At 41.2% G+C, this 12,719-nt stretch overlaps 2 protein-coding genes across 8 annotated transcripts in view; both read right to left on the reverse strand.

Moving 5' to 3' along the window:
* Positions 1–86: 86 nt before the first annotated feature.
* Positions 87–7,939, reverse strand: dpf2 (double PHD fingers 2). 4 transcript variants are annotated; one of them, XM_077591775.1, is made up of 12 exons: positions 7,778–7,939; positions 6,820–6,980; positions 4,990–5,097; positions 4,725–4,903; positions 4,551–4,643; positions 4,403–4,484; positions 4,177–4,218; positions 2,843–2,980; positions 2,636–2,767; positions 2,450–2,562; positions 2,276–2,357; positions 87–1,283 (listed from the first exon to the last, which is right to left on the reverse strand). In XM_077591775.1, exons 1-12 carry the CDS (start codon positions 7,807–7,809, stop codon positions 1,201–1,203), a joined length of 1,245 nt encoding a protein of 414 aa, XP_077447901.1. In that variant the 5' UTR covers positions 7,810–7,939; the 3' UTR covers positions 87–1,200. The 4 variants fall into 4 exon arrangements, with proteins under 4 accessions (XP_077447901.1, XP_077447900.1, XP_077447903.1 ...); XM_077591774.1 differs by having other exon boundaries at positions 7,588–7,880; XM_077591777.1 differs by lacking the exon at positions 4,177–4,218.
* Positions 7,940–10,556: 2,617 nt separating this feature from the next.
* sptbn2 (spectrin, beta, non-erythrocytic 2) overlaps positions 10,557–12,719 on the reverse strand; it is a 36,676-nt gene continuing 34,513 nt past the window's right edge. For all 4 annotated transcript variants that reach the window (XM_077591763.1, XM_077591765.1, XM_077591764.1 and 1 more), the window contains 3 exons: positions 12,482–12,655; positions 12,059–12,101; positions 10,557–11,387 (listed from right to left, as the gene is read on the reverse strand). In XM_077591763.1, the coding sequence (XP_077447889.1) occupies positions 11,175–11,387; positions 12,059–12,101; positions 12,482–12,655 (430 nt within the window). In that variant the 3' untranslated portion in view covers positions 10,557–11,174. The remainder of the gene's footprint in view (positions 11,388–12,058; positions 12,102–12,481; positions 12,656–12,719) is intronic.

The following is a 12,719-nucleotide window of genomic DNA, read 5'->3' on the forward strand; positions in this document are numbered from 1 at the left end:
TCTGTGATTTGAAAAAAAATAGAAGTACTAGCTCAACTTTTCTCATTTGATTGTGTCCTCGGTTGCCTAATGAAGCACCAAGACACTTTCCTTTTCTTTTTTATTTTCCTACAGTGAAAGGTACATTGGGACAATTCAGCAATCGGCCAATGAGAAGTGGCCTACAGTGATCATACTTTGAAACAAAAAAATAACAACTCTAAAAATCTGAAGCCAATACTTTTGGAACTTTTCACAATTGTGTAAGAAGCACCAATTGAGCATTCTGTAGCAGCAAATCACCTCTTAAGAGGCTGCAGATGATGACTAAAAACAAAAAAAGGAACCACATGGTGCTGCAATGTAGGATAAATATAGAAAGGGCTGCTAACTGTTACAACACAGCAATGAAAACCTTAACATTTGGGTTTATTGGAAGAAATTCTGCATGTTACTAAAGTCCTTCAACCCAGAGTTCTTAACGTTAAAGTTAAAAGATTTCCTTTCTTATTGCAAGATATATAAAATGATCCTTGGAGGACTATTCCACAACTACTTCACATAATGGGCCAAGCATTTCTTAAAAGTGGCTAACTACCACTATGGTAAAAACAATATTTAAAACTTGAATAATCTTTTCATCTTTGCAAGCATAAAAACTTTGATACAGCCCTTGTATTAAATCTTTGATTTTATGTAAGTATACACAACTGTTTAGAATCTTGGCCAATATCCTTTCTGAAAGAAAAGTGCTCGGTAACAAAGAATTCTGTTACCATCATTGAAAAAAAAACGTTTTCTTAATAAATCGTGCCTTTCTTTCAAGAACAACTTTGGAACTGGTGCATATAATAATTGCTAAATCCCTAAAAGCACATCAGTGTAAGCATAACTACTCTCAAGTGAGCAAATATTCACTTGTACATGTTACACCTTTTGTGGTCTTGAAGCTTTTTGTGACGTGTTGACGTGAAAATCTCCTGAATTTAAATGAACCTGGGTGGATGTCCACTAAAGTGTGCCGGGAATAGAGGTACTTTGGAATTTTAATTGCAAAAAAAAAAATGTTTCCTCACCTGGCATGCTACTCAAATCCAGCAAGTAAGAAGAGTTCTGCTTGTGGGTTGAAGAGCGAGAAAGTCACGCTGATCTCTACTTTCCCTTTGGACCAATAGCAGCCTCCCTTTGGTTATGCCAGAGCGTGCGCAGAAACAGCGGCCATCATGAAGGTGGTGCATCCGGCTTCTGGTAGATGGACGCTTTGTCTTTCAGGAGGTCCACGCACAGGTGACAGCTCCAGCTCCCTGAAGAGACCAACACATTGTTTCTTTTAATGGGTTGTATTGCAATCTGATTTAATAGCCTTTTGGAGTTCATTTGAACTAAAATGACTACGACTGCCAACCTCTCCCAGTCGGTCAAAATGGCTTCGACGTGTCCCTCAACGCCAAACAGTGAATGCATCTTAGAATGTCACCTTGGGCTCAGTCGATGCTGTTTTTTGGTTTTTTACTTGCGATTGTATTTTTGTTGTTGTTGCCAAAGTTATTTCGCAGTGCAGATCAATATACGTAGTCAGACATTCTGCTTATTATTTCATTTTACCAGCGTTTTTCACATTGTGTTACTCGCCATGTATCTGTAACCTCTGACTATTTGTGGAAGATATTGTATGAATGGGAGCTCGCAGCTTTTTTTACTGTAGCAAGGCCACTGTTGCTGATAGGTTATTGTGGCGCTAGTGCAGCTGAATAGGGGATTTTTATTTTGGTGTGAGGCACACGGATGCCCTTACAGGTTCATTTGTGGGCTGGCATCAAAAGGTCTATTTGTCTATGAAATAGTAAAGTGTATGATTGAAGAAGGTTGGGCCGAATCTTCTCAAAGGCATCGCAATGCATGGTCCTATGTTTAATCTTTCATTCATGGCTAATTGTATTTAGCTTTGTTGTGTTTGTTGTTGTCGTTGTTTTTTGGTCCTGCATTAGGTGTCGTCATTTCCTGATCATTTAAGATCATTTTTTAAGAAAAACTTGCTAAGAGAAAGCCGACGCTGGTTATCTTTGCCTCAACTTTTTTCCTCTTCAATAGTCAATGTTGAAACAGTTCATTACTCTCGTTTACCCATCAATGTCAATGGGTGGCCAGGGAGGAGAAATACAATGTTTTGGTGTTCATAAGGAAAATACATGAGATATATACCATTTAAAGCAGGAACCATAAGGTTCAATGTTATTTCTTGTAGACAGATAAATTAGTCTTGTATGCAAAATGTTAAAAAAATGTGCCCACGTACCCTCTGGGGGTTCAGCCATGGGTGGTTTGAGGCAATACATATGGTAACCTCGATCGCAGTCATCGCAGAAGAGCAGCTGGTCCTAAAAAAAAGACAAGAGAAGATGAAATAGTTTGACTACTTCGACTGACTCGAGAGCTTAATCAGGCCCCGCGCGTTTGCGTGTGTACTGACGTCATTCTCTGATGTGCCGCACATGTGACAGCACTTGCACTCGATGCACTGCCAGCGGTAGGTCTTGACGGCGGCCATCATGACGGGCGTGAACTGCAGGCAGGACGGATGGCCTGAAGCCAGGACAAATATTGGATTACCCCCGTGCACTTTTTGGTCGCAAATGGGGATCAATCGCTCACAAACCCGAGCGTCCGCAGTCGGAACAGGAGACCAGTTCTTCGGATTGGCCTGTCTTATGGTTGGTTCTGGAGTCTCCCAGGCAGAAGTCGCAATACTTATTGGGCAGGGCCAACCCATCCGGGCCTTTCTTAGGAGCTGAGGATGACAAAAAGGAGAAAAATATTCACTAAATGAGTACAGGAGGGCATAAATCGGGCACTGACAACTTACTTTTGGGCGCCGAAGGCGGCAGCGATGGTAGCTCGCTGTCCTCGCTCTCCTCGCGGTCTTCGCCCTCTTCGTCGGCCAGGTGCGAGTGGGTGTAGTGGTAGCTCAGGCCGGGGCGGTTTTTGTAGCGTTTGCCGCAGACTGACCCCAACACCGGAAATGACAAAAATCAGTGTGACAAACGACCACCCGTGCCGAGGAGGGGTTCTGATGGGACACCCGAGTGCCGCGACAGATGTTTTGGCAATGCGAATGTGTTCAAATGCTAACCGTTGAAAAAAAAACTATCAAGGCAATTCATATATTTCATGGAATAAATATTACTTTACACAGACCGGAATCATCAAAAATATACAAACTTGCACACTACCACGTCTAAATTCCAGCAATGGCAGTCATAAGCCGCCAGGTGCCAGGATTGTATTGTTGTACAAAAGGGCTTCCTATTCCTGAAATCTTCAGGTGATCAAATTTTCTGCAATCATATGTACATTCTATTACATTTTGTACTACAATTCCATATAAGGCCATGGTTGAACTTTGTAGGTTCTACCATCCTTGTACTATTAACTGGTATATTTTAAGATATTATTTGTATGGTAGTCAGAAATCTTGACTCGGGATTGAAAGTGATTTTTTGTCATATTCAAACCTGTTGAATTTCATTTACAAATGCAACATATGAAGGACATTTTACAGGGCTTTGTTAATATAGCGTGTGCATAGTGAAGGGAAACTTTGATGTGCTCACGTGAGTGTCATGAGATAAAAGCCAAAGACAAAGTTGTTCTTTCATTTAGTGACGCCAAAGGCACACACAGGTTTGGCTCTAAAGTCTAAACGTTTGTGCTAAAGGGACAAAATTGCCTATTAAAGGAGGAAACGTGGGTGTGGTTAAATGTAATGCTCGTTACTACCTTAAAAGTATTTGCCATATGAAGCGATTTAACTTAGTTTGGCACCAGTGAAATTTTAGTATAGTCTAAAATATTAATAGGCGGTTTCTAAAAGAATAAATAATGGTACAAATACATATAATATTGAATATATGGACACATAGGAGTGGGAAATTGAATCTAAAATAATCACGAGCAAATAAAAATGACTAAAAGATGAAGAGTGCAAAGTGAAAACACAAGGAATGGATCGCAAGTTCCAAGAAAAACTCTTGCTTCTCTCCATTTAAGTGTAGAAAAAGTTGCAGAAAAAGTGCTTTCATTGTGTTACAGCAACCAAACATCCCGTAAAAATAAGTCACGGTGCGGTTCGTACAAAGCACAAGTTACAGACAAGCGAGCATGTGACATGCAGGAGATGTAAGAAAGAAGCTGATATACCTTTTTCAGAAGGTTTGGAAATATGCTTTTGTTTGATAGTGTCTGAAAGAGAGGGGAGGAGACAAGAAAGCACAGACAGACACTCAGAAGAATGCCATCAGTCAAGTAGAAAATAACACACAAGCAGATGAAGTCTACAGTCGCTTCACCAGCCACCAGAATTTCAGAAAGCGCACACCAAACGAAGAAAGCCCAGACAAAGTCGCGGGCGTTTAGCGCCACTCACTGTCGCAAGCGTATGGCTTGTCGCGCTCCTCCAACGCTGCCGAGTCCAGCTTCCTCCTGCTGCTGCCACCCACGCCGCGACCCTAAAGGGGAACGGCGTCATTCAACGCTGCACTAAAAAGTATTACCTTGGCGGATTTGAAAATCACCTTTCCCTTCCCTTTGCCTCTTCTTTTTGGCGTGTCTTCCTCATAGTCTTCGTCATCCAAGTCATCGAGGAAGTTTTCGGGCTCCACGATTTTCTGAGGCAGAGACATGTGGGCGCCAGGGAGTGAAAACCTTGGAGAAAAGTGCGGGCAAGAAACGGGCACACTCTGATGGACCTTTCGGTTACGCGTGGAAGGGTTCAGGGCGACGGTGTAGTCGCTTGGGTTGGAGTCTTCCTCGGACACTCGGAAATCTGTGGCTGTGCGTTTCTCCAGAGAGTCGCCCTTGAGCAAGGCCTCCAGGCTGCTGCCGTCAGACGACAAGACGGCATCCTTCTTCAGTCCAAAATCCACCTCTGTGCCATCAAATGCGAAGAGTAGAGATAAGGATTGAGAATGGCATTTGAGCGGCGCCAAATTTTGCGAGGTTCCCACAAGGTACCTGACTTGACGGGGGGAAAGACGAGCCTGTGGTCCTCGGAAGGATGACATCGTCTCTTCTTCCTCCACCTTCTGGAAGGGTATGTGTAGAGCTGACCCGGAGCCTTGCCTGAGGAACGTCACAACCTCTATGACTCAATATTCGCGGGGATTTAAATCAGGCTTTGTTTGGACCGCAAGCCAAAATCTAATTTTGAACCCGTCTAGATGGAAACTGAATGGATCATTTGAAATTTGAAGAGTCACAAAGCAAAGAAATCTCAATTTTGGGAAACAGATACCACATACAGGGAGGTATGAACTCAGTCTGAACAACTCAGATAGGTTTTGACTGTCCATGACGTTGCTTTATGCAAATGACACCGTTGCAGCCATAGCAACCTGCCAGATGGCTCAATAACGGATGGACACTTTCTAAAAATAGTGTGCATGGTCAACCTCTAAAAATTGGTTTTGAGGAGTAATCTGATTGAATGCAGTCTGAATACAGTGGTACCTCGTAGTACGACATGCTCATGGTACGACGAAAATTTCGATCGAATAATTCGCCCGCGATACGATCAAAATTTCGAGATGCGATCAAGCCAAGTGGCCATGACATGAGAGGCTGTTTATCATTGTAGCGCACTGTCTTTTTTTGCTGCATCTCTTTCGTGTATAACAGATATCTACGAGCACTGAACGATTTATTCAGACGAGTTTCTCCTACGCATCGACCAGGAAACGCACAACGCGCATGCGCGGGCAAAAAGAGGGCTTTCTGGGTAATGAAGTATACTCGTACACACAACACGGATAGGCAATGGCACCCTTTCTCAGAATAAAATTTCATTACCCACAATCAATACGTGGGTAAGCTCAGCTATTGCATTTCCTGTTATTCTTTCTAAGGAAAGAAGCTCCCGCGATCGCTCATTTAAGACAACTTCTCGTTGGCAAGTGGTCGTGCGTTATCTCATTGTGAGGACATTTGTGTGCATCATTTTCGGAATATTTTGAAGGAAATACAACAGCAAACAGCCCATTGATAGCAAACGTGAGGGTGGAGGCGTGGCAAACCGCTAACCCGGAAAACGAAGGTAAAAAAAAAACATTAAAACAAAATTAGAATTCAGTTTTGTGTAAAGTTACATTAAACGTATGTTTGAGTTTGTCTGTATATATTAATCCAAGTTAATTTAAATTTGTTTGTTCGTTTACGAGTGCCGTGGATAAAGTCCCCCCGAATACCCCCCCTCTCCGCCTCCGTGTATGCCGCTGTCTCTACCCTCCGCGAAATGCGTCTAATTTTACTTCTATTAAACACATTTTATTACTATTAAACCACTCGTTATTTATTACTTTGTCCATAGATGGTGAATTAGAAGGAATAAAACATTTTTTCCAATCCAATATCCTGTTTTTGGTGTTTTTTTTTTCAGAGGGTTGGAACGAATTAACGCCCCCCCCCCCCCCCCCCCCCTCTCTCTCTCTGTCCGTCTCTCTCTCTCTTCCCCCTTCAAAATGCGTCTAATTTTACTTCTATGAAACATATTTTATTACTATTAAACCAGTCGTTATTTATTACTTTGTCAATATATGGCGAATTACAAGAAATAAAACATTTTTTCCAATCCGATATCCTGTTTTGGGTGTTTTTTCAGAGGGTTGGAACGAATTAATTTGTTTTCAATTCATTTCAATGGGAAACGTTCGCTCGAGTTACGAAAAGCTCGACATACGATCTCAGTCTCTGAATGGATTACGATCGTATGTCGAGGTACCACTGTACAGCCTTACTACAAATATTACGCATTTAACACATGAGAAGCAGAAGATTGTGGATTCCTACCGGGGCCTCTGTGCCTCTTCTCCATCCAGATGTAGCAGTTGCTTTGAGCCACACCTGTTTGAGAGTCGAGGAAGGGCATGCGTACGCTCCTTTCCGCGCACAGACGAGCATTATAGTTGTGGCATTGCTCCATGGCATCCCTGTAGTACTGCTCTCCCAAACTAGTGAAGAAAAAAAAGACAAGTTATACTGTACTTATTTTGTGGGGTGTTCAGGGGCACTGCTGAATTGTGGGAAAACAGGGTTACACTTGATTAAAAAAAAAAAAAAAACTTTTTATGAAATTAACAAGAGACTTTCAAGTGAATACCGAAGCGTGAAAAAAACAGGGTTCATTCTATTACAAGGTGATCAGTGTTTCTAGTTTTTACATCCACAATTATAATGAGTTTTATGAAGTAATGGGAAGAACATGGACAAGTTCCGACGACGCTTAAGAATTGCGGCAGAATAACAATTTGGTGTTGCACCTGCCGTAATTAAAAACGACGGGCATTCAGTGATTTCATTATTACGGTGTGCCATAAAGTCATTATTTAATCCACTTCTCATGTATGTTGAACTTGTACTCAAACAAACGGTAACTTTGGCTAAGTTTAGCAGGTTAGCGTGACTGGCTTCTGTCTTGTCTGGTTCAAGGCGACGTCAGACAGATTGTCAAAGCAACGAAACGAAACTCACATGATAAACCATCTGATTGCACAAATATAATGTTTTAATTTAGTCATGGCGGACATACGGCTAAAGACGTCATGCATGCTTGCTTACTATTGGGCTTCCATTGTAGGACACTCGACGAACCGAATGCGTTCGATAACCTTCACGGTGCCGTCCATTGGGAGTAATGAGCAAGATCGCAGGCGGTTATTTGCTGCATAAATAAATCATCTTGTGGGGTTGACCGCGGCGTTTGTCGCCTACGAGTGGAAGAAGTATGTAAAAAAAGTAGAGCACTTACAGTTTGACAACATTCTCGACAACAGCTGCCATCTTGCTTCAGTGGGAGGCCAAGTGGCTGCTGGGAAACGTGTCCCCGCAAACTGGCGAGGTGATCACTTAGCATAACCTAGCGGTCACATTGAAGAACTGCATAAAGTGAACCAGTGATCCTTGGTCTCAAGAGATCAAATCCACACACACAACTCAACAATTGTTGAAATCCACAAGACATAAATATAAGAGAAAAACATATTTAAAGTGCTTTGGACAAGCCGCAGTTGTTTTGAAAGGACTATGTAAATCAACTATCGATTTGTATTCAAAAATAAAAATATACATTAATCATGTCTATATTAGTTCACTAGGGCCGCGGGGGGTGCTGGAGCTTATCCCAGTTGACTTCGGGCCAGAGGCGGGGTACACCCTGAACCACTGGCCAGCCAATCGCAGGGCACGAGGAGACGGACAACCATTCATGCTCACACTCATACCTAGGGGCAATTTAGAGTGTCCAATCAGCCTACAATGCATGTGTTTGGAATGTGGGAGGAAACCGGAGTACCCAGAGAAAACCCATGCAGGCCCGGGGAGAATATGCAAACTCCACACAGTTGGACCGACTTAGATTTGAATCCAGGTACCTCACTGTGAAGCTCACCAAGATGACTTTTCTAAACCAATCTGAACTGAGAATTTATCTACAATATCACATTTGCTTCTTTTCACTCATTTCTCTGTCAGCGAATCAGGTAGAGCTAAATGAAATTATCTTTACAATTCCAGTATTACTGTACTGGTGTCCAATTAACAACTACAATCAGTGTACCCATTTTTTGATTAAACCAGATTTTATTATTCCTAGTATTGTAGCTGTAGATTAGATACATAATTCAACAAACATTTCTCGAATTGTAATGAAAATGCTCCACAGCACACTGACACCATGTGGAAGGGTCTGCTATTACAGACAAATACCTGAAAATGGACAGCAATTTACTTTTTTTTTTGCAATAAGTTGCATTAGTAACAGTAGTAGTAATAGTAACAACAGTAGCAATCATGATCATAATAGCAATTAATAAGTGTTATAAACAACTACAGAGGAAGAAAACAGACATTGTCAAAAGTAAAGAGAAAATGAAAGTTGTATCCAATGCAGCAAAACAATTCACTGGGTTTCCAACTAGACTGCAAATACCCTGCCTTCTTCTATTAAAAAAAAAAGAAAACACCTCTTTTCAGTGCTTTTCCCAAAATAGTTCACACGTCAAAGCTTTACAACATTATTTTCACGAATGCTCTCGCAGCCAACCGACTTTTCATCCTATGAAAATTGCACACGCTTCCAGCATGCAGTCCAGTATTTATGTGAGGTTGGAGAACATAGCACTTGTTTGGTTTTTTGCTTCAACGACCAATTTGGCCCAACCTAAATGGAATCATTTACATTCAAATGAGTTGGAGAAAAAAAACCCTTTGCTTGACCTTCGACCTCCAGATCCAGTTCCTGTGAACCTGTGTGCTCAATATAATAGTGCCAATGCGTCATCATGTAAGCTTTGCAACCAAACTTTCATCACACTGCTTACAAAAGTGGTTGCTCGATCACCTCGTACTCTGGTCGGATCAATGGTTGTACTGGTTTCACATTCATTTGGAACTAGAAAATAAGGCCGAGCTTTGCAGTTCAAACCAGTGCAACCATTATGTAGGTAGACAGCTTCATCTGTGAATGTCAACAGCATGTAGTGGATTACGATTAAAAGATTACCTGTAACACAACCCGCTCGAACCTTCCATTTTAGGATCGTTATCAAGCCACCTCCTATTGAATTTTGGCAGTAAGACAAGGCAAATTGACATCTGGATGAAAGTGACAATAGTTATCAATAATTATAGCAAACTTCTCTACTACCTCACTGTTGTTCAACATGTAACTTTTGCATTCTAATAGAATGCCTAACATGTTTTTCATACATTAAAATACCTTAATTCTAGTGATGAAAGATGCCAATTATACAGAACATTGTTGTCCCACCCTGAAAATGAAGCAATCACAGCTCAGCATGAATCCACAATGATGGGGTTGGTGGTGATACACAGATAAACCTACAGTATTATCATGCCACAAAGCACAAATATATTCTTTGAGGATTCAAAATATGTCCTCATTAGGACCTTGATGTTTGAGCGCACCGTTGGGCGTTGTACCTACAGTGTATATAACACAGCATTAGATTACATTAAAACATTTTCACCTCCAAACTGTAAAAGCTCATTTTGGTAAGCGTTTGGATAAAGGGTATGTAGGTTTAGGAATGGGGCCAGGGAGATCTTTTACAAGTAAGGCGGTACTCTGGCAGCACATTTCCTTCATCACCTGTCATGTGATGTCATCCATGAAGCCTCCAAATGCTAGAGAGCTGATTGAAACAGAATATTTAGAAAAAATAATAATACATAAAGTTGTGTCAGTTTACATTGAGTAAACTATAAGCATTTATCACTGGAAATATCCAGTAATATTTGGAATTGGTGTCCTATTTTTATCCGCACTGAGTACCAAAATGTTGTCAGGTCGTTATTTGAAGAGTAATATCGACGTGCAAAATCCACATCACCACAATTCACTAGCAAAACTAACTTTCTCATTTTTTTAACAGGAAAAAAATATCACAAATCAAGCAAAAAATATCACTCCAATGATAATCAAGTCAGGCAAAATGAGCAATACAAAAAAGATTTAAACTACTTATTAAATATGTAATTTTCCCAATTTAATTTGTGTTCACTTACTGCAAGCTGCTAAAATTAAGAGCTTTATTAAAAAAGAACTCAAGTACCGTCATTCCTAAAATATATTCTTATAATAATAATACATACAGAATAAGCCCAACATTCTCCACTAGTTTTACTTCCTCTCCACAACATGAATAATCAGATCATTAGTTTTCAAACCAGCAATAACAAAAGATAAATAACCAGAACAGCATTAACATTGGTCAGGTTAATAATATCAAGCTCAAAAGCAGGATAGTGATTGTTCCCCCCCCCCAAAAAGACCTTTTATCCATCACAAGAACCCAATTTGTATGCATGAGATGAATGGGATGTCTCCTCCCTCTTTGCTCTTCTCAAACAAAGTGGTGGTCTTAATGATTGTGGAAAAATGAAGATTTCCAGAGATGTTGCACTGAGCTGAGAAATACTGGTGAATCAAGACGAAAGTGACATATAAAACCAGAGGGTGGAAAAGTGTGTGTGGGGGGCGGGCAGTACATTTTCAGTAGCTGTCGAAATGCGGTGCACCTCTGGGCTGCACTGAGACCAGCATCTGTCGTTTGAACTTCTCCTGCTTCGTTCTGTTCATGGGTCAGTCAAACACGTCGGTTCCATTCAGAATTTTGACTAAAGTCTCATTTTTTCTTGCCGAAGAAGCTGAACCTCTTCTCCCGATCTTTATCTTTCCCGTCTTTGCTGCGCATGGTCACGCCGCCAGTATCGACTGAGCCGGGAGAGATGGGGGGCATGGTCATGGCGCGGTTGATCGGCCGCGGCCCCCCCGGCGAGTCTCCCGATCCCGATGGAATGGAACTGAGTATGGAGTGGATCCAGGCGCTCATTTCCGCCTTTGGGTAGACAAAGACGTTTTATCAAACAATTTGCAGCAAAAATACAACATTTTTACCATGTTGCATTTGACTAGCATTAAATGATCGGTACTCAGACGTTTGGTCGCAGGACGTTTGGTCGCCCGGACGTTTGGTCGCCCGGACGTTTGGTCGCCGGACGTTTGACAACATGACAGAGTTTACTGTTGAAACCAGCTCTCGAAATTATATTCACGAGAGAGAGAGTTTAATATCTAAATATCAACTGTTGAAACCAGCTCTCAAAATTATATTCACCCGAGCGACCAAACGTCCGGGCGACCAAACGTCCGGGCGACCAAACGTCCGGGTGACCAAACGTCCGGGCGACCAAATGTCCGGGCGACCAAACGTCCGGGCGACCAAACGTCCGGGCGACCAAACGTCCGGTCACGGAATGATCATCTTTCAGTGCGATTGACAGCGATAGACGTTGAATCTGTTTTGACTTCCATTGCTGCCAACATTCCCAATCAAAATATAAAAAAATAAAAAATAACAATAAAGCTGTTTTAATGATGGGAAGGTTGTGTTTCTAGTTTTGTAAATGGCAATATGCCAAAGTAACTGTGTAGTTAATGCAAAAACAAATCTCAGGGCAGATCTGGGTCACATATCAACTTTAATGGCAATGAGTTCATGTATCTTACCTCATCCTTTGCTTGGAACAGGTACTCTTTTCCATCTCCTAGCCTGAGAGCACAGTATTCACAACATCAGCTTAAAGTAAAAGAAAAATCATCTCCCTCTCTCTTTTGCACATGTTTAGGTTTTAAACATTCATTTTCAGTCCTGCTAAATGTTTTGGTTCAATAGCATCAGTGCCATTGTGTCACTTATTACTTTGTGAATCTACTGGTTGAATTCCAGCTAACACGCATGACAGTTCATAGTTCATGACAGTTATGTTTTTAACCATATAAGAGAAAATACATTGTATTAAACCTCCTTCAAAAACGTTGAAAGGAGTACATACATTATTAATGTTCTGGATAAAAGTCTGTATTTTTTTCTTTTTTAAAAAGCATTGTTTTCAGAAATACAGTAAATCCAAAGTTAGTTTCCTCACTCACCGGAGTTTGAATACATGTTTCCTCTTCTTATAGCCATGTGCAATTTCACAAACAGCCTCTCCAAGGCTTATAGGGACCTCTCCGTGGTAAGGAATGCCATTCGTAGCACTTTTTCCATCTTTATAGAAACCCATACTTCCTTTTCTTAAGACACAGTATACGTTCTGCCATGACCTATAAGATTATACACAAGCGATTATAACCACACAGCTAAATTGAAAAAAAAACACAGTTAAAG

This window comes from Stigmatopora argus, chromosome 22 (genome assembly GCF_051989625.1).
Source record: "Stigmatopora argus isolate UIUO_Sarg chromosome 22, RoL_Sarg_1.0, whole genome shotgun sequence".
Classification (NCBI taxonomy): domain Eukaryota; kingdom Metazoa; phylum Chordata; class Actinopteri; order Syngnathiformes; family Syngnathidae; genus Stigmatopora; species Stigmatopora argus.